Source organism: Acinonyx jubatus, chromosome B1, assembly GCF_027475565.1.
Source record: "Acinonyx jubatus isolate Ajub_Pintada_27869175 chromosome B1, VMU_Ajub_asm_v1.0, whole genome shotgun sequence".
In the NCBI taxonomy this organism is placed as follows: Eukaryota; Metazoa; Chordata; class Mammalia; order Carnivora; family Felidae; genus Acinonyx; species Acinonyx jubatus.
In genome coordinates, this window is record NC_069382.1 from 130,602,813 (window position 1) to 130,630,102 (window position 27,290).

Sequence of the window (27,290 nt, forward strand, 5' to 3'; positions counted from 1 at the left end):
TCTAGAATTATTTGTAGAATAATTGCACTTAATTGTGCAACACAGCACAAAACTGCTTCTCTGTGAGCAAGTCCAGAGAGCACTTTCTCCAGGATTCCTTTGTCCCTGCGCCAAGCTTTTAGTAGCAATTGCATCATTTCCAAACTCGAGGTGTAGCCAGCCTATCAGAACACGTAGAGGAGATCTGGCTTACTTCTGCCAGTCCTATCAACACCTGGAGCACAGCTCTCCCCTGGACCTTTGTGCAGAAGGTGGCTCTTAGCTGCGGGTAGACAAGGATTGAACCAGAGAAGGAGTACAGAGCAGAGCCATGAATATTATCTTGGATCTCCTCCTTCTTCTGCTCACCATCATCTACTCCTATTTGGAGGCATTGGTGAAAATTTTCATTCCCCAAAGGAGAAAATCTGTGGCTGGGGAGACTATCCTCATTACAGGAGCCGGACATGGAATAGGCAGGTCGACTGCCTATGAATTTGCAAAACGGAAGAGCAGACTGGTTCTGTGGGATATTAATAAGGTAATGGATTCATTTGCCCCATCTTTTAAAGTCATAAGTAAGGCATATGTTTCGAAAATTATTTGACTTAGCATCTGCGTGCCTTTGTATCTTTCCTTTTTAATGTTTAACAGCTAACTTCCCTGGTGCCTTATTCTACATGCATTGGGGTGGTTTGACGGAGGGAACATAACTGAGAACTAAGCAGTGATTTTTTTATGCCATGATATTTAAGTTGATAACACAGATTCAGGAGCCAGGCTACTTCCAAGCTTCCAGTTTCCTTATCTTTGAAATGAACATAATACCTCACAGGATGGGTAATAACAGGTGTTAGCAAACTCTGGCTAATGGAACAAACCTGGTCCTTGGGCAGGCTGTTGAGCTAGCAATGTTTTTTACCTTTTTTAAGGGTTGTCAAAGCAACAAGCAAATAAAGAAACAAAGAAGAACATCTGACAGAACCTCTTATTGCCTCCACTCCCACCCACACAATCCTAAAATATTTACACTCTCATAGTTTACAGGAAAAGTTTGTGGACTCCTTGGCAAGAGGATTAAACAAGTGAATTTTATGCACTAAGAACAATGTCTGTCCATACTAAACATAAGCCATTTTAAAAACAACAACAACAACAACATGCAGTGGGTCAGGCTTTCTCTTGAGCATTCATATTTTTCTTTGTAAACATTATCTTAGCTACTCAAAAATAAAACTGAAATTTTGTATCATTTCCCCTACACTTGTGAATTCTGGAAGTCCATAAAAATAATACACAGAAAAATGTGACAGGATTTTTAGGTTGGAAAAACTGTGAGGCTTTTTTAAGAATCAGATTTTCAGGGCACCTGGGTGGCTCAGCCAATGATGCGTCCAACTTTGGCTCAGGTCATGATCTCATGGTTCATGGGTTTGAGCTCCACATCGGGCTCTGCTGTCAGCACAGAGCCCGCTTGAGACCCTCTGTCACTCTCTCTCTGCCCTCTCCCCATCCATGCTCACTTTCTCAAAAATAAACATGAAAAAAAAATCAGATTTTCCACAGATCACAGTGAGATTTTAATTGCCACTATATTACTACTCTCTGATGTTCTTTGCTGTCATGTCCAGTTGTCCTACTTCTTAAAGCCTTCAAAAATGTCATTTTGGGGAACCTGGCTGGTGCCCCGATCAGTCGGTAACGTGTACCTCTTGATTTCAGGGTTGTAAGTCCAAGCCCCACGTTGGGTGTAGAGATTACTTAAAAATAAAATTTTTAGGGGCACCTGGGTGACTCAGTCGGATAAGCGTCCAATTTTGGCTCAGGTCGTGATCTCACAGCTCATAGGTTCAAGTTCCACATCAGGCTCTGACAGCTCAGAGCCTGGAGCCTGCTTCGGATTCTGTCTCCCTTGCTCTCTGCCCCTCCCCTGTTTGTGATCTGTCTCTGTCTCTCAAAAATAAATAAATGTAATAAAAAAAAATTTTAAATAAACAATCAATTTAAAAAATTAAACAACAAAAAAAACAACAAAAGACCTGGCAGGTGGCATTTCTCTTCCCTACTTCCTCCTCCCCCCACCCAGCCAAGATCGCCCAACACTGGTGGGAAACAGCTCCAACACTCTCCATATAACTTTCTAACACTGCTTGCCCTGAGTGAGTCTGAGATGCCTGTGGGACATTCTGGTGAAGATATCTAATATGTGGCTGTATATTTAAATTAAGGAGCTTTGTGTTAAAGATATATAAACTCGAGGGGTGCCTGGGTGGCTCAGTTGGTTGGGTGTTAGACTTTGGCTCGGGTCATGATCTTGTGGTTTGTGGGTTCAAGACCTGCATCAGTCTCTGTGCTGACAGCTCAGAGCCTGGAGCCTGCTTCAGATCCCATCTCCCTCTCTCTGCCCCTCCCCCACTCACACTCTGTCTCTGTCTCTCAAAAATAAATAAATGTTAAAATTTTTTTAAATAAAAAATAAAATAAAATAAAATCTTTAAAAAAAAAGTCACTTGATCTTAGAAAAGTAGTTCTTCTCTGGTTCTTTCCAGACAGTAAAGAATACTGTACAAGGAAAAGTTGATACATTTTGTATAACATACACAGGCATTTAATAGATGAGTTGATATACAGGGAAGTGATTTGGCATCAGTTGGTCCTTGAAGAGATTCCAATGAGCTTTCTAGAAGGAGACAAGATTTACAAATTGAGAAAACTGCTGTCTGCTGTTCTTAGGCTTTCATGAAAGAAAGAAAGAAAGAAAGAGGAAAGAGAAAAAAGAAAAGAAAGAAGTATAAATCCAGGAAAAAGTCTTGATAAAATGTAACCTTTTAATCTCTTTCTAGCTATGTGTTTGGGAGAGATGACTGATATTTATTATATTTTTTATTTTTTTATTTTAAAAAAATTTTAATATTTATTTTTGAGAAAGAGAGAGAGAGAGAGTGAGCAGGGGAGGAACAGAGAGAGAAGGAGACATAGAATCCAAAGCAGGTTCCAGGCTCTGAGATGTCAGCATAGACACTTAACTGACTGAGCCACACAGGTGCCCCTATTGATTACATTTTTTTAAATTCCAATGACAAGGAATAAAAATGACTTATTTAAGATTCTGCCTGAAGGATGAGTCACCTAACCTCATAGGGTATCTTTGAATCCCTGGATTTTATGGTTAAACAATGAAGGTATTAAGGGCACCTGCATGGCTCAGTTGGTTAAGCAACCAACTCTTGCTTTCAGCTTGAATAATGATGTCCTGGTTTGTGGGATTGAGCCCCAAGTCTCTGCGCTGATGGAGCCTGCCTGAGATTCTCTCTCTTCCCCTCCCCCACTTGCATGTGTGAGTGTGCTCTCGCTCTCTCTCTCTCTCAAAATAAAAAAAAAACCAAAACTTAAAAACCAAACATTCAAGGTGTTAAATGATTCACTGTAAGGCTATAAATGTAACTCAGATCTCCTTTAACCTGTGGAAGGTGCCAGCTCTCTTGGTTATGGCTGACTTCTTTTGCCTTACTTAGAGTCATGTTAGCAGTGTGCCCTCATTCAATCTGAACTGTTGCTTTAGGAACACTCTGAAAAGTGGAGTCACTGCAAACTGGGGTTGAGGTTAAAGCAAGTATTTTTGCTTAAAAAAAGACAAGACATTACATTTTGTAGTTCTCTAGCTCGGGTAGAAGACTGACACATTATTAATTCTTTAATCAAAGCATCTGATGAAAGCTCTGGTCATGAATTCTCTCTACTGACTATGAGTCTAGAGACAAAAAAAATGCATGGTGGTTCTTGTAATCTGACAATGAGCAAGCTATGTCTAAATTGGTGAGAGAAAGGGGCGCCTGGGTGGCTCAGTCGGTTAAGCAACTGACTTCAGCTCAGGTCTTGATCTCACAGTTCGTGGGTTTGAGCCCCGCATCGGGCTCTGTGCTGACAGCTCAGAGCCTAGAGCCTGCTTCGGATTCTGTCTCCCTCTCTCTGCCCCTCCTCCACTTGTGTTCTGTCTCTCTCTCTCTCTCTCTCTCAAAAATAAATAAAACGTAAAAAAAAAAATTAAAAATAAATAAATAAATAAATTGGTGAAAGAGCTCCTCTCCTCCCTCTTTACTCCTCTGCAAGCCCCAAAAGGCTATGAGGGGATATTGGCTCTGTGACTTTGTGTCCTATGAGGGTCTGTTCTTTGGGATTTCAGGCTGCTACTCTGGGGCTGAGCCTGAGGTAGTGGAATATGAAGGACCCAATGGAGGCAGCACTGGCTAAGGGAACCACTTGCCACTCATTCAGGGACCGCCTCAAGTAACAGCCACACTGTGAACATCCCGGTGTGAGAAAAAGGCTTTCAGGCGGCCTTGCCTCTTCATCACAGGGAAGAATCTACAAATTGTGAGAGGAAAAAATGTAATTACAAAAATTTTTTTAATGTTTATTTTTCAGAGAGAGAGACAGAGCATGAGCATGAGCATCAGCATGAGCAGGGGAAAGGCAAAGGGAGACACAGAATCTAAAGCAGGCTCCCCACTGTCACCACAGAGCCAGATGTGGGGCTCAAACCCACGAGCTATGAGATCATGGCCTGAGCTAAAGTCAGATGCTTAACCGACTGAGCCACTGAGGCACCCCAAAAAGTGTAATTTTTAAAACCTTATAATCTCTATAAAATCAACAGATGTCAAAACTTGAAAAGAATTCTAGTTTTCCGGAAATACAGATCAAGAAACATCAGGGCAGTTTTATCTTAGGAAAAAGGTCTTTGAATTTAGGCTGAAAAAAAGTTTCTCTATATCCATGTCTTGGGTTTCTGCATACAAAGTTACTATAAACTTATTACGTGTATGAAGTTGTTACATAGATGAGACTCTAGCTGTGGCCTTTGCCCATTTTCACTCCAAAACACTTGAACATAATATTATATCACCAAGAGTGGTAGCATTGCCTCCCTAGGAAAGGCTTCCTCGAATAAGGATCCTTCTTTCTCCTTCCCTCCTAGTGGCTTAAATCAGAATCATCAAGAAAAGTATGACAGGCAGAGGCATATGGTTTAAAATTACCACTAGTTTAGAATTGCTACCTGGTGCTTTACTGCTACTATATGGTTGGTGCTCAGCAACAATTTGACAATCTGTCAAATGAAAAGCTGAATTTTCTTTTCTTCTGTGTACCCCAACACCTCCATTCATGACCCCACAAAGAGCAACATCTTTCAAGTATGTTCTTCTGTCTATGAGAGTAGTCTGCTTTTAAAAAACTGCCTCTTGAGGAACCTCTAACCCAAGATAAAAAGCTGGAAAAACATGAAGGGTGTTTGGTTTGGTTTGTTTTGTTTAGATGCAGAATGGCTGTTGAGAATGTAGTCAAACAAGATAAAAACCCATATCTAGTATGAGCACTCACTGGCAGAAACACCACATACACTCCCTTTGCAAGTTAGGCAGGCAGTGTCTCTCACGAAGCTTTTGTACAAACAAGGAGGGCAAAGGGGCGCCTGGGTGGCTCAGTCGCTCAGTCGGTTAGGCGTCCGACTTCAGCTCAGGTCACGATCTCACAGTCCGTGAGTTCGAGCCCCGCGTCGGGCTCTGGGCTGATGGCTCAGAGCCTGGAGCCTGCTTCCAGTTCTGTGTCTCCCTCTCTCTCTGCCCCTCCCCCGTTCATGCTCTGTCTCTCTCTGTCTCAAAAATAAATAAACGTTAAAAAAAAATAATAAAAAAAAAATAAAAAAACAAGGAGGGCATTTTGGACATGAATTTTAATCTTTTATTTGTTTGTTTGTTTGTTTGTTTGTTTGTTTGTTTTTAAAGTAGGCTTCATGTCCAGTGCAGAGCCCAGTGTGGAGCCCAACATGGGGCTTGAACTTGCAAGCCTGAGATCAAGACCTAAAAGGACAGCAAGAGTCAGACACTTACCCTGAGCCACCTAGACATCCCATGAGTTTTAATCTTTAAAGAAATATCTTCTCCAAGTCTTTCTCCCTTTGTCTTGTCCCCTAACTGACCTACATCTTTCTACATTTGTTTTTTTCCAATTACAGCACAGTGTTGAGGAAACAGCAGCTGAATGCAGAAAACTGGGGGCCACCGTGCATGTATCTGTCGTAGACTGCAGTAACCGAGAAGACATTTATAACTCTGTAAAGCAGGTGAGATTTCAAACTACAAATTCCTTCAAATAATTTTGTATCTATTTCCATGGACAGTGGGAAGATTCTTTATGGCTGCCTGATTTAAATTCTATTTTAGCCTCTGCTAACTAAGGTGGTTGTATGAATAAGGAAGGATATACATTTCTTTCCTTGTATAGAACCCACTCAACTCTGCCTATTATTATTATTTCATATTAATAACCAATTTCTTTCTGATCAGAAGTTTGAGCAGTGGTATAGAGTAACAGAGAAGAGATTCATCACCAGGAGAAAGAATCACTTTCTTAGTTTTATCTTAATCCTATTACTTTTGCAGTAATTCCTTTTTTTTTCTTTATTTTCTCTATGGTATTTTATTTATGTTGCCAGTAATCTAGTCTTCTATAGAAAATGTAATGTTAGTAATTATTGTAACAATTTTTAAAAGAGTAAATATCAAATGAACCGAACACTCTGATAAACTACTGCATCCTTTAATTTCATCTCTACAATAACTCTATTAACCTCATTTGACAGATGAGCAAACTGAGATTTTGCTCTGCTAAGGAGGAGTTAAGCCAGTCCACGATCATATAATTAGTAGGTGGTAGAAACAAGACTACTCAGTTAGCACTATAAAAATGTTTGATCAGAACCAATATATCAATTAATCAACACGAATATTAATTCACTTTATAGATAAAGTTTAAAAATCTATGATTTACATAATATGAAAATTCAGATGTTAAAAAACATAGTTTCTCCTAACTTTATGACAGTGTTCTCTTTGCATCCATTTTTTGGACTAAAGCTCTTTCCAGCCTGAACTCTGAGATTTCTTATCAAGTGGAATAAAGAATCTAATTCGTGGATGACATCAGCCCCAAAACTTTGAGTTTCTATAACATACCCAGTAATTTTTTTCCCTTCACAGGTAAAGAAAGAAGTAGGAGATGTAACCATCTTGGTGAATAATGCTGGGGTAGTATATCCAGCTGACCTTCTTAGTACCAAGGATGAAGAGATTACCAAAACTTTTGAGGTCAACATCCTAGGACATTTTTGGGTGAGTGTGAGAAACATTTCTGGTTTGTGCGTGTCTGACTCATCCTTTTAAGGTACATGAAGTTTGTAATTGAGTTCACACCTTTATATTTGCCTAAAATCAAGAATTACCAAATTAATTTGAGTGGAAGAGTCTCTGAGAGAAGGACACAGAGTTTGAAGAGACACAACTCACCAGAATGTAGGCTAGTTGGTCTGTCTTATCCACCAGAATTTAACACAAAACATGGCATGGATGGACCAAGTGCTCAAAAAATACTTGTGGAGTTTTGCTAAGGGTTGTCAGTATACATTTTTCAGTACTTTAGAGGAAATATATACAATATACATTCACTTGTGACCTCATGTCATGGAATTTTAGAACTGAAAGGACAACATAAATCACTACTTCTATGTATGTAGGCGTTGGACATTTTCTGCATGGGACTCAGATAAGCTCTAGATCCATGCTGGAACTTAGATAGATGGCTCTACAAACCTCTTGTAGTTGGTTAGTAGAAGACTGAAATATACCTTTGTAGAAAACATTTCTATGGATTAATCTTACAGTGCCCCAATATCAGTGTAGAGCAAATCTGGATTCTGGAAGAGAGAAGAAAATAGATATGTTCTTTCCATCTTCCCCAACCCCTCACACATGGTAATGAGGATTGATTATTATGACCACAAAAGTACATAGAGACCTCCTGTGTTAGTTGTCTATAGCTGCATAACAAATTTATTAAAATTTAGTGGCCTGAGTTGAGACGGTGGAGTAGTAGGGGGACACTATGCTTGCCTCATCCCTCGAACTCAGCTAGTTAAATATCAAATCATTCTGAACACCCAAGAAATTGACCTGAGGACTCAGGGAACAAACTGCACAGATAGAAGGAGAAAAGAGGCCACATCATGGAAATAGGGACAGACTTCAGTGAGCAGCACAACATCCACAGTGGAGGTTTGAGCTGCTTACACCAAGCCTTGCCCATCTGTGCTCTGCAGGTACTTTTATATGAGGGCAAGTATACCTGAGAGCCAGAGCAGCAGTGGGCCCCTCCCCAGAAGACCAGCACAAACCCCCACATGCACCAAGTCTACTGACCATAGAGTGCTGCAAAGCCTTAGCTACAGTGGAAATAAGTTCTGTCCTCTTTTAACAAGAAGACCAAACCATATTAGTTGAAACTCACCACACAGTGGACAAGGTCCAAATACTCCCCACTGAAGGCAAGGAAAAACTCTGCAGTGTACTGACCTGAGGGAAAGAGCATCCAAAACACAACAGCGGAGTGTGCATAGCATACACTAGAAACACCTGGTGCTTCATGAAGCACCAGAACCTGGACCTCTTCTTAATAAAGCCATTACTCTCAGGAGTAGGAAACATAACAGGCTTTTCTAACACAAAGAAAACAAAGATCTAGACAAAATGCCAACACAGAGGAATTCATTCCAAAAGAAAGAACAAAAAAGGTCATGGCCAGGGATCTGAAACAGGTATAAGAAATATGGTTGACTCAGAACTTAAAACAACAATGAAAAGGATACTAGCTGGGCTTGAGAAAAGCATAGAAGACACCAGGAGTCCCTTACTGCAGAAATAAAAGACCTAAAATCTAGTCAAGCCAAAATAAAAAATGCTATAACTGAGAGGCAAACATGACTGAATGTAATGACTACAAAGATGGAAGAAGCAGAGGAATGAATAAGTGATATAGGAGATAAAATTATGGAAAATAATTAAGCTAAAAAGAAGAGGGAAAAAAATATTGGATCACAAATGTAGACTTAGCAAACTCAGCAACCCCATAAAGCATAATAGTATTTGCTTCATAGGAGTCACAGAAGAAGAAAGAAGGGAAAAGGGCAAAAGGTTTATTTGAGCAAATTTTAGCTGAAAACTTCCCCAATCTGGGGAAGGAAAAACATATCCAAATCCAGGAGGCACAGAGAACTCCCATCAAAATCAATAAAAGCAGGCCAACACCAAGACATATCATAGTAAAATTTGCAAAATACTGAGATAAGGAAAAAATTCTAAAAACAACAAGGGAGATAATCCCTAACTTACAAAGGAAGGCAAATAAGGTTAGCAGCAGATCTAGCCATAAAAACTTGGCAGGCCAGAGGGAGTGGCATGGTATATTCAACATGCTGAATGGGAAAAATATGCAGCCAAGAATACTCTATCCAGCAAGGCTGTCATTCAGAACAGAAGGAGAGATAAAGAGTTTCCCAGACAAACAAAAACTAAAAGAGTTTGTGACCACTAAACCAGCCCTGCAAGAAATATTGAAGAGGACTCTTTGAGTGGGAAAAAAAGACCAAAAGCAACAAAGACTAGAAAGGAACAGAAAAAAATCTCCAGAAAGAATGACTTTACAGATAACACAATGGCAGTAAATTCATATCTATCAATAATCACTCTGAATGTAAATGGACTAAATGCTCCAATAAAAAGACATAGAGTATCAGAATGGATAAGAAAATAAGACCTATCTATATGCTGCATACAGGACACTCATTTTAAACCTAAAGGTACTTCCAGATTGAAAGTGAAGGAATGGAGACCCATTACCAAGCTAATGGACATCCAAAAAAAAAAAAAAAAAAAGCCAGAGTAGTCATATCAGACAAACTAGATTTTAAACCAAAGACTGTAATAAGAGATGATGAAGAGCACAGTATCATCATATAAGTCTACTGCCAACAAGAAGATCTAACAATTATAAATATTTATGCCCCAAATTGAGAACACCCAAACATATAAATAACATAACATAACATGACATAAAGAAACTCATTGATAATAATATAATAATAGCAGAGGACTTTAAACCCCACTTACAACAATGGACAGATCATCTAAGCAAAAAAATCAATAAGAAAACAATGACTTTGAATGACACAATGTACCAGATGGTCTTAACAGATATATTCAGAACATTTCATCCTAAAGCATAAGAATACACATTCTTTTTGAGCACACATGGAATGTTTTCCAGAATAGATCACATACTGGGTCACAAATCAGGGTTTAACAAATACAAAAAGATTGAGATCATACCATGCATATTTTGTGACCACAACACTATGAAACCTGAAATCAACCACAAGAAAAAACTTGGTAAGAGCACGATACATGGAGGCTAAAGAACATCCTACTAAAGAATAAATGGGTTAACCAGGAAAGTAAAGAAGAAATTAAAAAAATACATAGAAGCAAATGAAAATGAAAACATGATGATCCAAAACCTTTGGGATGCAATAGTCATAAGAGGGAAGTATATATCAATACAGGTCTATCTCAAGAAGCAAGAAAAATCTTGGGTGCCTGAGTGGCTCAGTTGGTTAAGCGTCTGACTTCAGCTCAGGTCACGATCTCACAGTTTGTGGGTTCAAGCCCTGCATCAGGTTCTGTGGTGACAGCTCAGAGCCTGGAGCATGCTTCTGATTCTGTGTCTCCTTCTCTCTCTGCCCCTCTCCTACTCATGCTCTCTCTCTCTCTCTCTCTCTCTCTCAAAAAAAGAAATAAACATTAAAAAAAATCTTTTTAAAAAGCAAGAAAAATCTCAAATATACAACCTAACATTACCTGTAAAGGAGCTAGAAAAGGAATGAAGCCTAAAGGAAGGAAATAATAAAAATTAGAGCAGAAATAAATGATATAGAAACAACGGAAAAGAACAGTAGAACAGATCAATGAAACTAGAAGCTGGTTCTTTGAAAGAATTAATAAATTGATAAACTTCTAGCCAGACTTACCAAAAAGAAAAGAGAAAGGACCCAAATAAATAAAATCACGAATGAGAGAGGAGAGATCACAACCAACACTACAGAAAGACAAACATTTAAAGAAGAATATCATGAAAAATTGCATACCAACAAATTGGGCAATCTGGAAGAAATGAAGAAATTCCTAGAAACATATAAACTACCGAAGCTGAAACAGGAAAAATAGAAAACTTGAACAGACCCACAACCAGATAAGAAATTGAATCAGTAGTCAAAAATCTCCCAACAAAAAGGGATGTCTGGGTGGCCCAGTTGGTTAAGCGTCCGAATCTTGATTTCAGCGCAGGTCATAATCTCACAGTCAGTGGGTTTGAGCCCTGCATTGGGCTCTGCATTGACAGCAGGGAGCCTGCTTGAGTTTCCCTCTCTCCCACTCCCTCTGCCTCTCCCTTGCTTATTCTCTAAATAAATAAATAAATAAATTTTATTTAAAAAATAAATAAATAAAAAGATTTTTAAAATTTCCCAACAAACATAAGTCCAGAGCCAGATGCCTTCTCAGGGGAATTCTACCAAACACTTAAAGAAGAGTTAATACCTATTCTTCTCAAATTGTTCCAAAAAATAGAAATGGAAGGAAAACTTCCAAACGTATTCTACAAGGCCAGCATTACCTTGATTCTAAAACTGAAGACCCCATGAGAAAGGAGAACTACAGGCCAATATCTCGAATGAACATGGATGCAAAAATTCTCAACAAGATACTAGCAAACTGAATCCAACAATACTATTCACCATGATCAAGAGGGATTTATACCTGAGATGCAGAGGTGGTTCAATATCCATGAATCAATCAACATGATACACCACATTAATAAAAGAAACGATAAGAACCATATTATTCTCTCAATAGAAGCAGAAAAAGCATTTGACAAAGTATAGTATCCATTCTTGATAAAAAACTTCAACAAAGTAGGGATAGGGGGAACATACCTCAGCATCACAAAGGGACCCACAGCTAATATCATCCTCAATGGGGAAAAACTGAGAGCTTTTCCTTTAGGGTCAGGAACAAGACAGGGATGTCTGCTCTCTCCATTGTTATTTAACATAGAACTAGAAGTCCTAACTTCAGTGATCAGACAACAAAGAGAAATAAAAGACATCCCAATCAGCAAGGAAGAAGTCAAACTTTCACTATTCGACATGATACTCTATGTAGAAAACCCGAGGGGCACCTGGGTGGCTCAGTCAGTTGAGTGTCCGACTTTGGTTCAGGTCATGATCTTGAAGTTCATGAGTTCAAGCCCCACATCGGGCTTGCTGCTGTCAGCGCAGAGCCCTTTTGGGATCCTCTGTTCCCCTCTCTCTGTTCCTTCCCCACTTGTGCTCTCTCAAAAAGAAATAAACATTAAAAAAAAATAAGATGAAAACCCAAAAGACCCCACCAAGAAATGGCTAGAACTGATACATAAATTCAGTAAAGTTGCAGGATGCAAAATCAACATACAGAAATCTGTTGCATTTCTATACACCAATAATGAAGCAGCAGAAAGAGAAACCAAGGAATCAATCCTATTTACAATTGCACCCAAAACCATAGGATACCTAGGAATAAACCTAACCAATGAGGTAAAATATCTGTCCTCTGAAAACTACAGAACATTTTTGAAAGGAATTGAAGAAGACATAAAGAAATGTTAAAACATTCCATGCTCAAGGATTAGAAGAAAAATATTGTTAAAATGTCTGTACTATCCAAAGCAATCTTCACGTTTAATGGAATCCCTAACAAAATACTACCAGCATTGTTTGCAGAGCTAGAACAATCCTAAAATTTGTATGGAACCACAAAAGACCCTGAACAGCCAAAGCAATCTTGAAATAGAAAAGTAAAGCTGGAGCCATCACAATTATGGATTTCAAGCTATATTACAAAGCTGTAGTCATCAAGACCATATAGTACTGGCACAAAAACAGACACATAGATCAGTGGGACACAATACAAAATCCAGTAATGGACCTACAACTATATGGTCAACTAAACTTCGACAAACCTGTTAAGAATGTCCAGTGGAAAAAAGATAATCTCTTCAGCAAATGGTGTTGGGAAAACTAGACAGCAACATGCAGAAGAATGGAACTGGACCATTTTTTTACACCATACACAAAAATAAATTCAAAATAGATGAAAGACCTAACTATGAGACAGGAAACTATCAAAATCCTAGAGGAGAACATAGGCAGCAACCTCTTTGACCTTGGCTGTAGCAACTTCTTACTAGACATATTTCCAGAGACAAGGGGAAAAAAGCAAAAATGAACTACTGGGACTCATCAAGATAAAAAGCTTCTGCACAGAGGTGCCTGGGTGGCCCAGTCAGTTGAGTGTCATGATTGCTCAAGACATTGATTGACTCTTGATTTCTGCTTGGGTCATGATCCCAGGACTGTGGGATTGAGCCACGGGTCAAGCTCTGTGCTGAGTGTGGAGCCTGCTTGAGATTCTCTCTCTCTCCCTCTGCCCTTCCCCCCCTACTCTCTCTCTCTCTTAAAATAAAAATAATAAAATAAAATAAAAACTTCTGTACAGCAAAGAACACAATCAACAAAACTAAAAGGCAGCCTACTAAATGGTAGAAGATGTTTGCAAGTGACATATCAGATAAAGGTTTAGTATCCAAAATCTATAAAGAATTTAGCAAACTCAACACCCAAAAACACAAATAATCCAGTTAAGAAATGGGCAGAATATATGAATACACATCCAAAGAAGACATACAAATGGCTAACAGACACATGAAAAGATGCTCAACTTACTCATCATCAGGGAAATGCAAATCAAAACTAGGAAGATATACCACCTCATATCTGTCAGAATGGCTAAAATTAACAATACAAGAAACAACAGATGTTGGTGAAGATGTGGAAAAACAGGAACCCTCTTGCACTGTTGGTGGGAATGCAAACTGGTGCAGCCACTCTGGAAAACAGCATGGAGGTTCCTCAAAAAGTTAAAAATAGAACTACCCTGTAATTTAGCAATTGTGCTACTAGGTATTTAGCCAAAGGATACAAAAATACTAATTCAAAGGGGCACATGAACCCCGATGTTTATAGCAGCATTATCAACAATTGCCAAACTATGGAAAGAGCCCAAATGTCCATTGGCTGCTGAATGGATAAAGAGGATGTGATGTATATATACACAATGCAATATTACTCAGCCATCAAAAAGAATGAAATCTTAGCATTTGCAATGACATGGATGGAGCCAGAATGTATTATGCTAAGTAAAATAGTCAGAGAAAGACAAATATCATGATTTCACTCATATATGGTATTTAAGAAATGAGATAGGTGAACATAGGGGGAAAAAAGAGAGAAGAAAACCATAAAACAGACTTTTTTGTTATTATTTTGAGAGAGAGAGCAAGAGCATGAGCAGGGGAGGGGCAAAGAGAGAGGGAGAGAGAGAATCCCAAGTAGGCTCCATGCTCAACTTGGAGCCTGACACAGGGCTCAATCTCACAACAGTTAGCTGAGCTAAAAGCAGGAGTCTGACACTCAACTGACTGACCACCTAAGAGTCTGTGCCCCCAGACTCTTAATGATAGCGAACAAACTAAGGGTTGATGGAGGGAGATGGGTGGGGGATGGGTTAAATGGGTGATGGGCATTAAGGAGGGCGCTTGTTGGGATGAGCACTGGGTGTTATATGTAAGTGATGAGTCACTAACTTCTACTTGTTAAAACAAACAAAAATAATTTAAAAAATTAGTGGCTTGAGGCAACAATAAGTGTTTATTTTCCTTTCACAGTTTCTGTGGGTCAGAAATTTGGGAGTGACTTGGTTTCCCAGTTCTGGCTCTATGAATTTGCATGGGGTCCATAGGGTGTGTTTATAAAATTCTCATAAAATATTATTAATATTTCTCACAAAACAGTAAAAGCTTTTTGGAAATAAAGAAAGACTTTTTATTTCCCGTAACATCAATATATAATACATGATGTTACAAAGAGGGAGATACTAAATCTATTCATGATGGATAATGATTGTAAATCAGGACAGAACTCAGCTGTTTCTAGTTAACTTGCTATAGTTACACATGATTTCAACTCTTCTCATTAGAATGGTAAAACCCTAAACTAAAAAAAAAAAGTTACATGATACCAGACTACCATAGGAAATCTTCTCAGTTCTGAAAACTCTGAATTTTTCCCTTGATATTATTGTTCATATGACATATCCATAAAGGAGATATTTGATTGCTTCTGAAGGCAAGACAGAGGAATATTAAGATGAGTTCTTAGCATGTGATATTCAGTGCACAGCCCTCAATGCCAATTTAAACAAATACATTTCAATCTTTTTCATTTCTGTAGAAGTAATCATGAAATCTTGGCACATATTCCATTTCATCACAAAAGTCTCAAATGCTCTTTTTTCTTAAAAATAAAACTACCTACTTTTGAAACTTAACACCTGTGCCATTGTTTTTTTTCTTTCTTCAATGATCTTTAAGATCACAAAAGCACTTCTTCCATCAATGATGAAGAGAAATCATGGCCACATCGTCACAGTGGCTTCAGTGTGTGGCCATGGGGTGATTCCGTATCTTATTCCATATTGGTAAGTATTATTTTCCAGCAATGCCATATAGATAGATGGATGGATACATAATACATACATACATAATACATACATGCATACTCACATACTTTTAAGGGTTTATTAGACCTTAGATTCTAATCTTCATAGCAGGGTTATCTATGAAACTGGTTGTAATTGTTTAAAATATTTTCAGATTTCTGAAAACTCCTCTGTAAAGCAATGAAATGTAATGCCATGTTTCCATCATATCCTGGAATGAGTACATGTTGATAAAAGAAACAGGGAACCCACGGACTAAGAAGTAAAACATACAGAAGTCCAAATGAACATAAATGTATTCCATAGCCTGCATGCCCAAGATAAGCTAATTAGGGTGACCCCTGAATCAGAACATTTTCCAGTATTCTCGTGCCATGAAAGATTGTGTGTGTGTGTGTGTGTGTGTGTGTGTGAGAGAGAGAGAGAGAGAGAGAGAGAGAGGAACAGAGACAGAGACAGAGAGATTAAGAGAAACTGTCTACCTGATTAAAAGATGCAGATAGTACACTCCATGATCTACCAAGGACACAAAGAGAAAAGGTTGAGAGGCCCTGAGGATACACTATTTGCAAAATATCTTTTCCTTATAAACTTCTTCAATGGCATCTCATTTCCTTACTTCTGCTTTATATCAACTTCATAGAAAAATTTAACTTGCTAACATTTGGTCCAGTTCTTTTTGTAACAGTCAACACATGAGTATCAGTGGGAGGGTGTAGGGGTGCATAATTAATGGATTTATTATTTACTTATACATAATGGTTAAGGTTAAACTGAGTCATGGACAAAATTACTTCTGACACTGAATGTGGTCACAGACATGGCTACATTTCAATGAAGTTAAGGGGTCATTGCACAGACATACGGTGTTTCAAGCTGTCTCTAGCATCTTTTTTTTAATGTTTACTTATTTTTGAGAGAGAGAGTGAGTGGGGGAGGGGCAGAGAGAAAGGGAGACACAATCTGAAGCAGGCTCCAGGCTCTGAGCTGTCAGCACATCTTAAAACACAAGTAAGAATTTCACAGATTAAACATTTGCTATTGTTTTAATGTTTAGAAATGTGGAACCCAATATAATAATACTTTTCCATTTTCTCTTCTCCCTTAAGAAAGCATCAAGCCTTTAACTTTACTGTTCTTCTTGTCACCTGGGTCAAAACTACAATGAATAGGGGCACCTGGGTGGCTCTATCAATTGAGCATCCAACTCTTGATTTCAGCTCATGTCACCTGCATTTAGAAACGAGAAAATCAGGGGTGCCTGGGTGACTCAGACAGTTAAGCATCCGACTTTGGCTCAGGTCATGATCTTATGGCTAGTGGGTTCCAGCCCCATATCAGGCTCTGTGCTGACAGCTCAGGGCCTGGAGCCTGCTTCAGATTCTGTGTGTTCCCTGCTCTCTGCCCCTCCCCTGCTCATGCTCTGTGTGTGTCTCTCTCTCTCAAAACTGAATAATTTAAAAAAAAAAAAAAAAAAAGAAATCAGAAAATCAAAGAAGATAAAGTGATATGCTGAAGACTGCACACACAACACACATCACCTAAAGTCTTTTTACTCCAGATTTTCACAATGAAATTAAGAAGCCAAAGTGGCCTCCAGTGTCAAAAGAGAAACTAGCAACTAAGTTAACAAGAGAGGAGAAATGTATACGGTCCCACAGAAGTTTCAATGTAGATATTAGTTATGTAGTTTTTCTAAATACGTCTTTCCTGATTCATATTTTTCAAAATAAGACAGCAATTAAAACTGATTAGGCAAGAGTTTGAAGACTGAATGGAAAACCTTACCTGTAGGGTGGAAAAGTAAGCAGTAAGCCAGTTAATACATTACTAGGATTTGTTCTATTGCTATCATCGTTAAGTAAGAAACTGGTACATTTAAGAAAAAGTAAATGAAAATTGATGACCAAGTGGAAGATTTGGAAAATTGGCTTCTACTTATTCTCGAACCAAATCAGCATTGCCTTCTTGCAGAAAGCTGGAGAATGTGTTTCACTGTACCTTAGCTAACAATGGTGGGTAATTCTCTTACAGTTCCAGCAAATTTGCTGCTGTTGGCTTCCACAGAGCTCTGACATTAGAACTTGAAGCCTTGGGAAAAACTGGAATCCAAACCTCGTGTCTCTGCCCAGTTTTTGTGAATACTGGGTTCACCAAAAACCCAAGCACAAGGTGAGGTCAAAGTCAAGTCAGGATGAAAATATGGCATGAGAAATTGACCTGAAAACTGTAGGAGATTTTTAGGTGGGTCAACTGAGAAAATAGAAAAAAGTGAAAAAGGAAAAATGTTTTTTTTTTTTTAAATGTTTATTTCTTTTTGAGAGAGAGACAGATCGGGAGTGGGGTAGGGGCAGAGAGAGGGAGACACAGAATCTGAAGCAGGCTCCAGGCTCCAAGCTGTCAGCACAGAGTCTGATGCGGGCTCAAACTCACAAACTGTGAGATCATGACCTGAACCAAAGTTGGATGCTTAAAAGACTGAGCCACTCTGGCACCCCAAAATGTTTTTCTTAATGTCGTATTGCCTTTTTCACTTTGAAATGAGAGGAACAAAGGGAAAAAATTCATTGAGGACTGGCAGGAGTGACCAGCTACCGATGATTTAGGCAATTGGGGTTTATTTGTGATCAGGTTAAAGGTTCATCACACTTAGGTGCCAAGAGGGAGTGAAGGGGTGGGGCAGGCTGGAGAGGTGTGCTTTTTTTTTTTTTTTTTTTTTGCTTTTTTTTAATGTTTATTTATTTTTGAGAGAAAGAGAGAGCGAGCACAGGCAGGGGAAGGGAAGAGAGAAAGAGGGAGACAGAGAATCCAAAGCAGGTTCCAGGCCCAGAACTGTCAGCATGGAGCATAACGTGGGGCTTGAACTTACCAACCGTGAGATCATGACCTGAGCCGAAGTCAGATGCTTAACCAACTGAGCCACCCAGGCACCCCAGTGTGCTTTTTTTCCTTTAAGTTTATTTATGCATTCATTCTGAGAAACAGAGAGAAAGAGCATAGGGGGAGGCGCAGAGAGCAAGAGGAAAGAGAGAATCCCAAGCAGGCTCCTAGCTGTGCTGTTAGCACACAGCTGGACGCAGGGCTCAAACCCACAAACCATGACATCTTGACCTGAGGCAAAATCAAGAGTCAGACACCCAACCGACTAAGCCACTTAGGCGCCCCTGGATAGATGTGCTTAGGGGATGTCAAGAATGTCCTCTCCTGGAAACCCATTCCCAAGATGAGTGATACCTAACATCCCCTTCTCCCATTTGTGGTTCATCCTCCTCAAATAGAGTATGGAAAGGTACAGATATATGCCCTTTTCCATTTTCCAAGTGCTAGCATGAAGTACTCCAACATCTTTCAAACTTGTCCTAAGAATCATCACCTATGCTTCCATAAACAATAAATGTTCTTAGAGTCTTCCTTAGAGATTCTGATTCAGTAGTCTGCGATGAGCTCCAAGAATGAGTTGTTTTGTTTTGCTTTGCTTTGCTTTATAAGCAGACCTACCAGGTGAGTCTGGAGACAGGTTTGGAAAACATTGATGTATTAAATATAATCACAGCATTTGATTACCACCTTGATTACCATTTGATTACCATTACCACCTTGTCCTCTGTGAAAGTGCAAATGTTCTTAGAAGCAGCAATAAATTGAGTCCCTAATCCTTTAGTCAAGGTGAACTTCTATGACAACTTTGTCTCTGGTAAAGGAGGATTTGAGACCATAAGAGAGGAGAAATTGGTCCTGAAAGGAGAGTAAAAAGGCAGAAAGGTGAGCAGAAGGGTGCTAAAATTAAGATACCTTCTTCACAAATTTGCCTCAATTCTGGTATTTTTCTGCTGCAGGTTAATAAAATCTGAAGCCAGGTTATTTCTGGAGGGGAATTAGTCCTAAATACATTCATTCAAAAGAGCTAACAGATTCTCCTTTAAGCTTAGCCTCATTTGAAGCTATCAACCCTGAACTCTGAATTATCTGGGTTGTCTCTGGAGCTGTGGTCACCCCCTGGCAGGGGAGTCCTTAATAGTGTTAGGCCATAGATACTTAGCAGTAATACAATATTTAAGTAAATACTATGGTACGATTGGGACTCTGGGCTCAGTTTTCTTAAAAAGCAAACTGGGCCTAATAAAAACCCTCCTGGGAAGCATTTAAGCTTAGTGTATGCCAAGAGAACCAGATGAACTGGTAGGGAAGGCACAATGGATGAGAAGAGTAAGGCTAATAAGATCCTAGGTGGTGTGGATGCCTGGGAGCAACTCCAGAGTCTGACAGCCAATGCTGAAGATGTGGGATTGATTACACCCAGACTGCTGGATTCTGACTATTCCTCAGCAAAAGCTAATATGTCCATAAAGTGAGGTTTGGCTCAGAGGCTGGGTTGATGAAACCAGCTAGGAAAAATCAGGGAGACAAAAGGCAGAACCCAATAATTTAGAGAGGTATTGATTTGTATTACTCTCTGCTGGCTTACTGCTCAATGCCATGGAAACCTCAATCACATAATAACCTGTAGTATATCACAGAATATGTCAGGGAAGGAAGTTATAAAATTCATTAACTGCTTACTTAACTCTTCTACACAACCTTTTTTTTTTTAATTTTTTAATGTTTATTTATTTTTGAGACAGAGAGAGACAGAGCATGAACAGGGGAGGGGCAGAGAGAGAGGGAGACACAGAATCTGAAACGGGCTCCAGGCTCTGAGCTGTCAGCACAGAGCCCGACGCGGGGCTCGAACTCAAGGACCGTGAGATCATGACCTGAGCCGAAGTCAGCTGCTTAACCGACTGAGCCACCCAGGCGCCCCTACACAACCTTTTTATTCACTGGCCGTTCAGCCCATGCCTGGACGTCTTCATTTTGATGCAACACTTCCAATCCATTTACATTTTAAACTCTAATCATCATCTTGAACTAATGGGCATTCTACACTGGGCCTGTGGTTATGAGTAAATATTCAAGAACCCATGTAGGGGCACCTGGGTGGCTCATTTGGTTGAGTGTCCACCTCTTGATTTTGGCTCAAGATCCCAGGGTCATGGGATCAAGCCCCGCATCAGGCTCGAGCTAAGCATGGAGACTGCTTGAGATTCCCTGCCCACACCTCTCCCCTGCTCTCTCTAGAAAGAAAAGAAAAAAAGAGAGAAAGAAAGAAAGAAAGAAAGAAAGCAAGCCCATGTACACAGTCTTCAGTATAAGCAAGGCTACACCTCCAGTAGCAATGCTATACTCCCTGTGCACATCTGGAACTCTCATTAAATTGCAGTATAGGTGATTCAGAGGTGGATCTCAAGTACGGAATGCCTTCAAATCCAGCTTTATGGGATAACTCCAGAAGAAAGAGAATATGCTTAGCAAAGCTTTGTATTAAATAAACCCGAAGAAAGATGTCAGATGTTTCCTTTCTGTCCCATGAGTAATCCTACCCACCATTCTGCCTTGCTTCTTCACATCTGTCATTTAATTCCTCTCCACCCTTTTGATATTTTGACTGAGTGAGCCATAAAACATGCATACCTGGTGTGAAAGTTTAAGACTGTGATAACAAAACATTCCCATGGCATGTGGGGGTGGGGGTTGGTGGGGGCAGGTGGCGTTTGTGCAGTGAATCCTGGAACCTTTTAAATCCTAATTTGGTGATATAAGTTAATTTTCCTGCCTTTGTTAATTAAAACGACAACAAAAAGAACCAAACTTTTTTCTTCTTAATCATAGACTATGGCCTGTATTGGAGACAGACGCAGTTGCAAGAAGCTTGATAGATGGAATACTTACCAATAAGAAAATGATTTTTGTTCCATCATATATCAATCTACATCTATTACTAGGAAGGTAAGTACAGCACAAAACATCTAAAATGCTAAAACACCAGTGGAACTACTGTTGTGATGAAGTCTTTCAGTTGTGAAAGTTGCTGTGGAAACTCTCTGTGCCTGAGGAGAACGGTTACATTGTCTCTGTTATTGCCTTATTCAATCTATAAAAAAAAGAATGATTCATTTGCTCTAACATCTCAGTTTAATCTTTGCCAGAGACTATTTCAATCGAAGGAAACACAGTTGCAAGAGAACACAGTATGGCTAAAAATAAAGGGTCTATTTAAAAGCCTGCTGGAGTTTTGACTGAAATTGCATTGAATCTATTGATCATTTGGGGGAGAAATAACATTAACAATTTTGAGGCTTCCAATCCAAGAAAACAAAGAACCCAAAATATCTTTCCATTTTGTTCTTTTATCTTCTTCAGTATCTCTACACAACATTTTATAGTTTTCAGTGTAAAAGTCTTACACAGCTTTTATCAGGTTTATCCCAAAGCATTTCATGTTTTTTATGGTATTTCAAAAGGCAGTTAAAACAATTTTTCTATTTCCCATTGTTTGGTGCTGGTGTGTGTGTTTGATTTTTGCATTTTATCTTGTATTTTAGCAACCTTGCTAAACTCATCTCTAGCAGTTTTTTGTAGATTCTAACAGATTTTTTTTACAGATTATTTTAGATGATAGTATTGTCGGCAAATAAAGATACTTACTTCTTTTCCAATCTGTATGGTTTTTCTTCTTACTATATGACACTGGCTAGAACTTTGCATGCAATGTCACATAGGATTGGTGAGAACATACATCCAAGTAGTCTTCTTGAGCTTAGAAGAACAGTACTAGGTATTTCACAGTTAAGTATAATGTTAGCTGTAGATGTTTTTTCATAGATGCTTTTTATCATGTTGAGGAAGTTCCCTTCTGTTACTATTTTGATGAGAGTATTTACCAAGAGTAAATATCAGTTGTCAAATGCTTTTGCTGATGATATTAAGATCATATGTTCTTTCCATTTTAGTTTGTTGATATGGTGAACTACACGGATTCATTTTAAAGAATAAACCACCCTCACATTGTAATGTCTTTGTCTGATATTGCATCATGATAATATTGACTTCATAGAATGAGTTGGAAAGTACGCCCTCTTCTTCTCTTTTCCAGAATAGCTTGTGTGGTATTGGCATTATTTTTTCTTTAAACATTTGGAGAATTCACCAGTGAAGCCATCTAGGCCTGGTGCTTTCTTTAAGGGCAAGTTTTTAACTATAAATACAATTTCTTGGGGCGCCTGGGTGGCGCAGTCAGTTAAGCGTCCGACTTCAGCCAGGTCACGATCTCGCGGTCCGTGAGTTCGAGCCCCGCGTCCGGCTCTGGGCTGATGGCTCAGAGCCTGGAGCCTGTTTCCGATTCTGTGTCTCCCTCTCTCTCTGCCCCTCCCCCGTTCATGCTCTTCTCTCTCTGTCCCAAAAATAAATAAACGTTGAAAAAAAAAATTATAAATACAATTTCTTTAAAACCTATAGGGCTTTTCAGGCTGCTTATTTCTTCTTGGTAATGTGTGTCCTTCAGAGAATTTGTCCATTTCATCTAAGTTGTCAAATTCATAGGCATAAATTTATTCAAAATCTTCCCTTATTGTACTTGTAATATGTTTAGAATGTCTGATTCCTGATATTGGAAATTTATATTTTTATTTTTCTGTTCTCATCAGTCTATCTAGAGGTTTATCAATTTAGTGATTTTTCTAAAGAACTAGCATTTGGTTTCTTTTATTTTTTTATCTATTTTTTTGTGTGTTCTATTTCACTAATATCTGTTCTGATCTTTATTATTCCTTTTATTCTATTATTCACTTATTGGCTCTTCTTTTTCTAGTTTGTCAATGTAGAAACTGAGTTCATTGATTTTTTTTTTTCCAGCATAGGCACTTAGCGCTATAAATTTCCCCCTGTGTACTGTTTTTAGTTCTGTCCCTCAAATTGTGACATTCTATGTTTTCATTTATATTCTGTTAAAATGCTTTCTAATTTCCCTTTTGTATCATGGTTTACTTAGAAATGATTTTTTTAGTTTCTAACTTTTTGGAGATTTTCTAGACATTTTTCTGATTTCTAATTTAATTAAACTTTGTATGACTTGAATGTTTTAAATTTACTGAGACATGGTTAAGTTCAGAACATGGTTTATCTTGGTAAGTGTTCCACATGCACCCAAAAAGAATGAGTATTCTGTATTGTTGAGTTTTCTATAAATGTCAGCTTATGTCAAACTGGTTGATAGTGTTGTTCAAATCTTCTGTATTTTTCGCTGATTTTCTGTTTATTTTATCAATTATTGAAAGGAGGCTCAAAATCTGTAGCTATTGTGAATTTGTCTGTCTTCTTTGCTTTTCTTTCCATTCTCACTTCACGTATTTTGAAGCCCTTTTATTATGTGTATAAGCAATTAGGATTATTTTGTCCTCTAAATGAGTTAACTACTTTGTCATGTTGGAAGTGACCTTGTTTATCCTTGCTATGAAATCTACTGATATTAATATAACCACTTCAGCTTCTTTATATTAATATTATCTTACTGAATCTTTTTCTGTCCTTTTACTCTTTTACTCCTATTTTTTTCCTTATATCTGAAATGTGCTTTTGTAAGCAGTATATAGGTGTTTGTTTGTTTGTTTGTTTTTTACTCTAATTTGACAATCTATCGGGGCAATTTAATAGGGGGTATTTAGACTCTTTACATTTAATATGATTATTTATATAGTTCTAAAACTTACTTTAAAGCTTGCTATTTGTTTTCTATTTATCCCATTTAATCTTGGTTCCTTTTTTTCTCTCTGCCTCCTTTTGGTTTGATTGAATACTTTCATGTTTTTATTTTATTTCCTGTGTTGGCTTACTAGCTATAATGCTTTGTTTTGTTACTTTAGTTGTTGCTTTAGGGTTCATAGTACGCATCTTTAACTTATCACAGCCAATCTCCAAATGATATTATACAACTTCATGTACAGTCTAAGAACCTTACAGTGGTATACTTCTATTTCTCCCTTCCTACTTTAGGCTATGATTGTTGTACATTTTACTTTGACTACATAGTTTTTGTTTGTTTAAACAGCCAATATCTTTTTAAAGAGATTTAAATAACAAAGAAAATTCTTAAATGTTCATCCATGTGGTTAATATTTCTAGTGCTCTTTATTCATTTGTATAGATCCAGACCTCTATCTGGTATCATTTCCCCTCTGCCTGAAGGGTATCCTTTAACAGTTTCTCAGGGAAGTTCTGCTGGTTATGAGTTCTTGCACCTTTTGTATGTTTAACACACTCTTTATTTTGCCTTAAGTTTTAAAAGATACATTCACTGATCTAGGTTGGTAGATTTTTGTCTTTCAGTACTTAAATGATATTCTCTACCACCTCCATGATTTCCATATTATCTCTGCTAGAGGCTGTTCTATCATTTTTAAAGGAACACAATATAATAAAGTTGATTAAGAACGAAGGTCCCACCTAAGTTCAAAAACCACTTTACCACTTACCAGTTCTTTGACCATGGATAAGCTATTTAGCCTCTATGGCCTCATGTTTTCCATATATAAAATGGGGATGGTGATAATACCTCCTGTCTAAGCATACCATAAGAATAAAATAACATAACGCAAGGAAAGCCCCTGCCATTAAAAAAGACACAGAAGTCAGATGTTAAGGGTTTAGGAGTTAGAACTTACATAGAATTCTAGGAAGAGGGGGTGCTTGGCTGGATCAGTTGGTAGAGCATGCAACTTTTGATATTGGGGATATAAGTTCAAGCCTCACACTGGGTGTAGTGATTACTTTAAAAGACCTTTAAAAAAATGCTAAGAAGAAATAGGATTATTTACCCAGAAGAGATAATCTCTCAGCTTTCTTCTGAGGGACAGTTTATAATAAATTGAAATTATGTCAATGAGAACTATACAAACTTGATAAGCTCTTGGGTCATTTTGAAACAAATTCATATAAACTGCTAATTTGGAATAGACCAATTCAAGAACAGTGGACAAACTGCATTGCTGCGTCAATTTCAATCTTCCATTTTAGCTTAAATAGACTAACTTAAATTAGCCTAACCTTGACCTCGTAGCAACATCATCTCAAGAGTTGACTAAGTGTTTTGTTGCCAAGCAACTGTAGGAAATGAGTTTCGTGGGATTCCTCCTCTCTTGGGGCTCAAACCAGGTCATATTAATGTAGAAAAAATCAAAATCATAGAATATTTGCATATGAACAAGAGAATGAGCATCTCTATCCTGTCAGAGTTGGAGAATAAGTATCCCTGTACAATAAATAAGAGTCTCAAAATCTTTGGTACTATTGTGGAGCTGTCATGGTGGTTTGTTACTGAGCAACTGGGAAATATAGTTAATATTCTCCACATAAAATTCCTTTTACAGACATAGACAATTTTGTGGGCAGATGCAAGTATTAACATGAAAGTTTCCTTGTGAGAATAGTTACAAGGCATGTACAAGTTCTCTTATATTTGTCTTTCTCTCAGCCAGAACTTCCCTGCCTCTCTGCTTATTCATCCATCTTCCACTCTACCTAAGGCAAGGATGTAAATCTTGCATTAGTCAACAATACCAAAGTATTTTTCAATATGACTTTCTTTGCAGATGACTACATCTGCTTTCTTATATTCACATGTCGGCTCTTCTTTTCATCTGCCTGCTCAAATCTTACCCATCCTTGAACACTTTTGAAGTTTCCCTTCACTATTCCAGCCCATATTAATCCTCCTCTCAGTTATAGTCCTTAATTAGAGAAAGATAATATTTTTTAATAATTATTTCAAGGTGATCTCTCATCTCATTTTAGCCTCTCCGCTCAACAATAAGCTCCTCAGGCAGGAGCTGTTTTTCGAGGACTTTTGTCTACCTTATTATAAAGTACATAATGGATATTCAGTAAATAGTTAAGGAGGGGTGGAGGGAAGGATGGAGTGGGTTCTGGTGGTGTCTCTCTGTGAATGCTTAATATCAGGGTTCATGGACAGTTTCAGCAGTAAGTCCAGACCTTCAGTTTCAGATCTTTATCACATATAATCTCATATAAGATTTTACTAATATGAGAAGGCTTGAAGAGTGGTATATATCAGTGCTTTCCTTATATATCTATAGTATTTGAACGATGAATATTAAAACACACACACACACACACACACACACACACACACACAAAGGAAAGAGAGGTTGCTGTGAAGGAAGAAAGGAAGAACAGAGAAAGATTAAATGCAAACCAGATAACTCTCAAGGTATTCTAACTGACGACAAAAAAGAACTTCGGTGTCAAAAATTTTTAATTGAAAACTTTTCTACTTTTTTTCCCATACAGATTTCTTCCTGAACGTGCCTTGGCAGCTATAAATCGTTTACAGAATATTCAATTTGAAGCAGTGATTGGCCACAAAACCAAAAGGAAATGAATAAACGAGCTCCAGCCAGAAATGCAGCTTAATGATGTAAATCTAAGTTTAGAATTAATGCTTCAAAGCTTTATTTCACATTTTTCAATAATATTAATAATAAAAACATTGGTTTGACATTAGCAGCAGTCAAATGAACAAGACTAATTACCTGTCTTTCTCAAGAATATTAATGTAGTTTTACTAGTCAGATCCGTTTTTCATTCCACACCTCTTAAAAACTTTTATGCTTACATAAACATACTTAAAAGGTAATTTTTCTTTAAGAGATTTTATTTTTTTTCTTTCTGCTTACGGGGGAACAAAGCTACCTCTCCAAAAGTAAACACAAAGAGAACTTATTTACACAGGGAAGTTTGAAGACCTTATCAACATGCACACAGTGTGAGATAGCAGTTAGAAACAAATTTAAGCAGGCGATTGTGCTCCAAAGGACAGAGAGGTTATTTCTATGAAATTCAACATTTGGAATCTTTCTCTAGCTTCTCCCTTTTTCA

The 27,290-nt window shown here is 38.1% G+C and overlaps 1 protein-coding gene across 1 annotated transcript; it reads left to right on the forward strand.

Annotated features, from left to right (window-relative positions):
* Positions 1–207: 207 nt before the first annotated feature.
* HSD17B13 (hydroxysteroid 17-beta dehydrogenase 13) lies at positions 208–26,915 on the forward strand. Its single transcript, XM_015067269.3, has 7 exons — positions 208–520; positions 5,996–6,103; positions 7,020–7,151; positions 15,394–15,500; positions 17,556–17,693; positions 21,231–21,347; positions 26,703–26,915. Exons 1-7 carry the CDS (start codon positions 311–313, stop codon positions 26,791–26,793), a joined length of 903 nt encoding a protein of 300 aa, XP_014922755.1. The 5' UTR covers positions 208–310; the 3' UTR covers positions 26,794–26,915.
* Positions 26,916–27,290: the final 375 nt, after the last annotated feature.

Coding starts and splice junctions, on each gene's coding strand:
- HSD17B13 (XM_015067269.3), top strand. CDS start 311: ATGAATATTATCTTGGATCTCCTCCTTCTTCTGCTCACCATCATCTAC. Junction 6,104..7,019: donor TTTATAACTCTGTAAAGCAG/GTGAGATTTCAA, acceptor TTCCCTTCACAG/GTAAAGAAAGAAGTAGGAGA. Junction 15,501..17,555: donor CCGTATCTTATTCCATATTG/GTAAGTATTATT, acceptor ATTCTCTTACAG/TTCCAGCAAATTTGCTGCTG.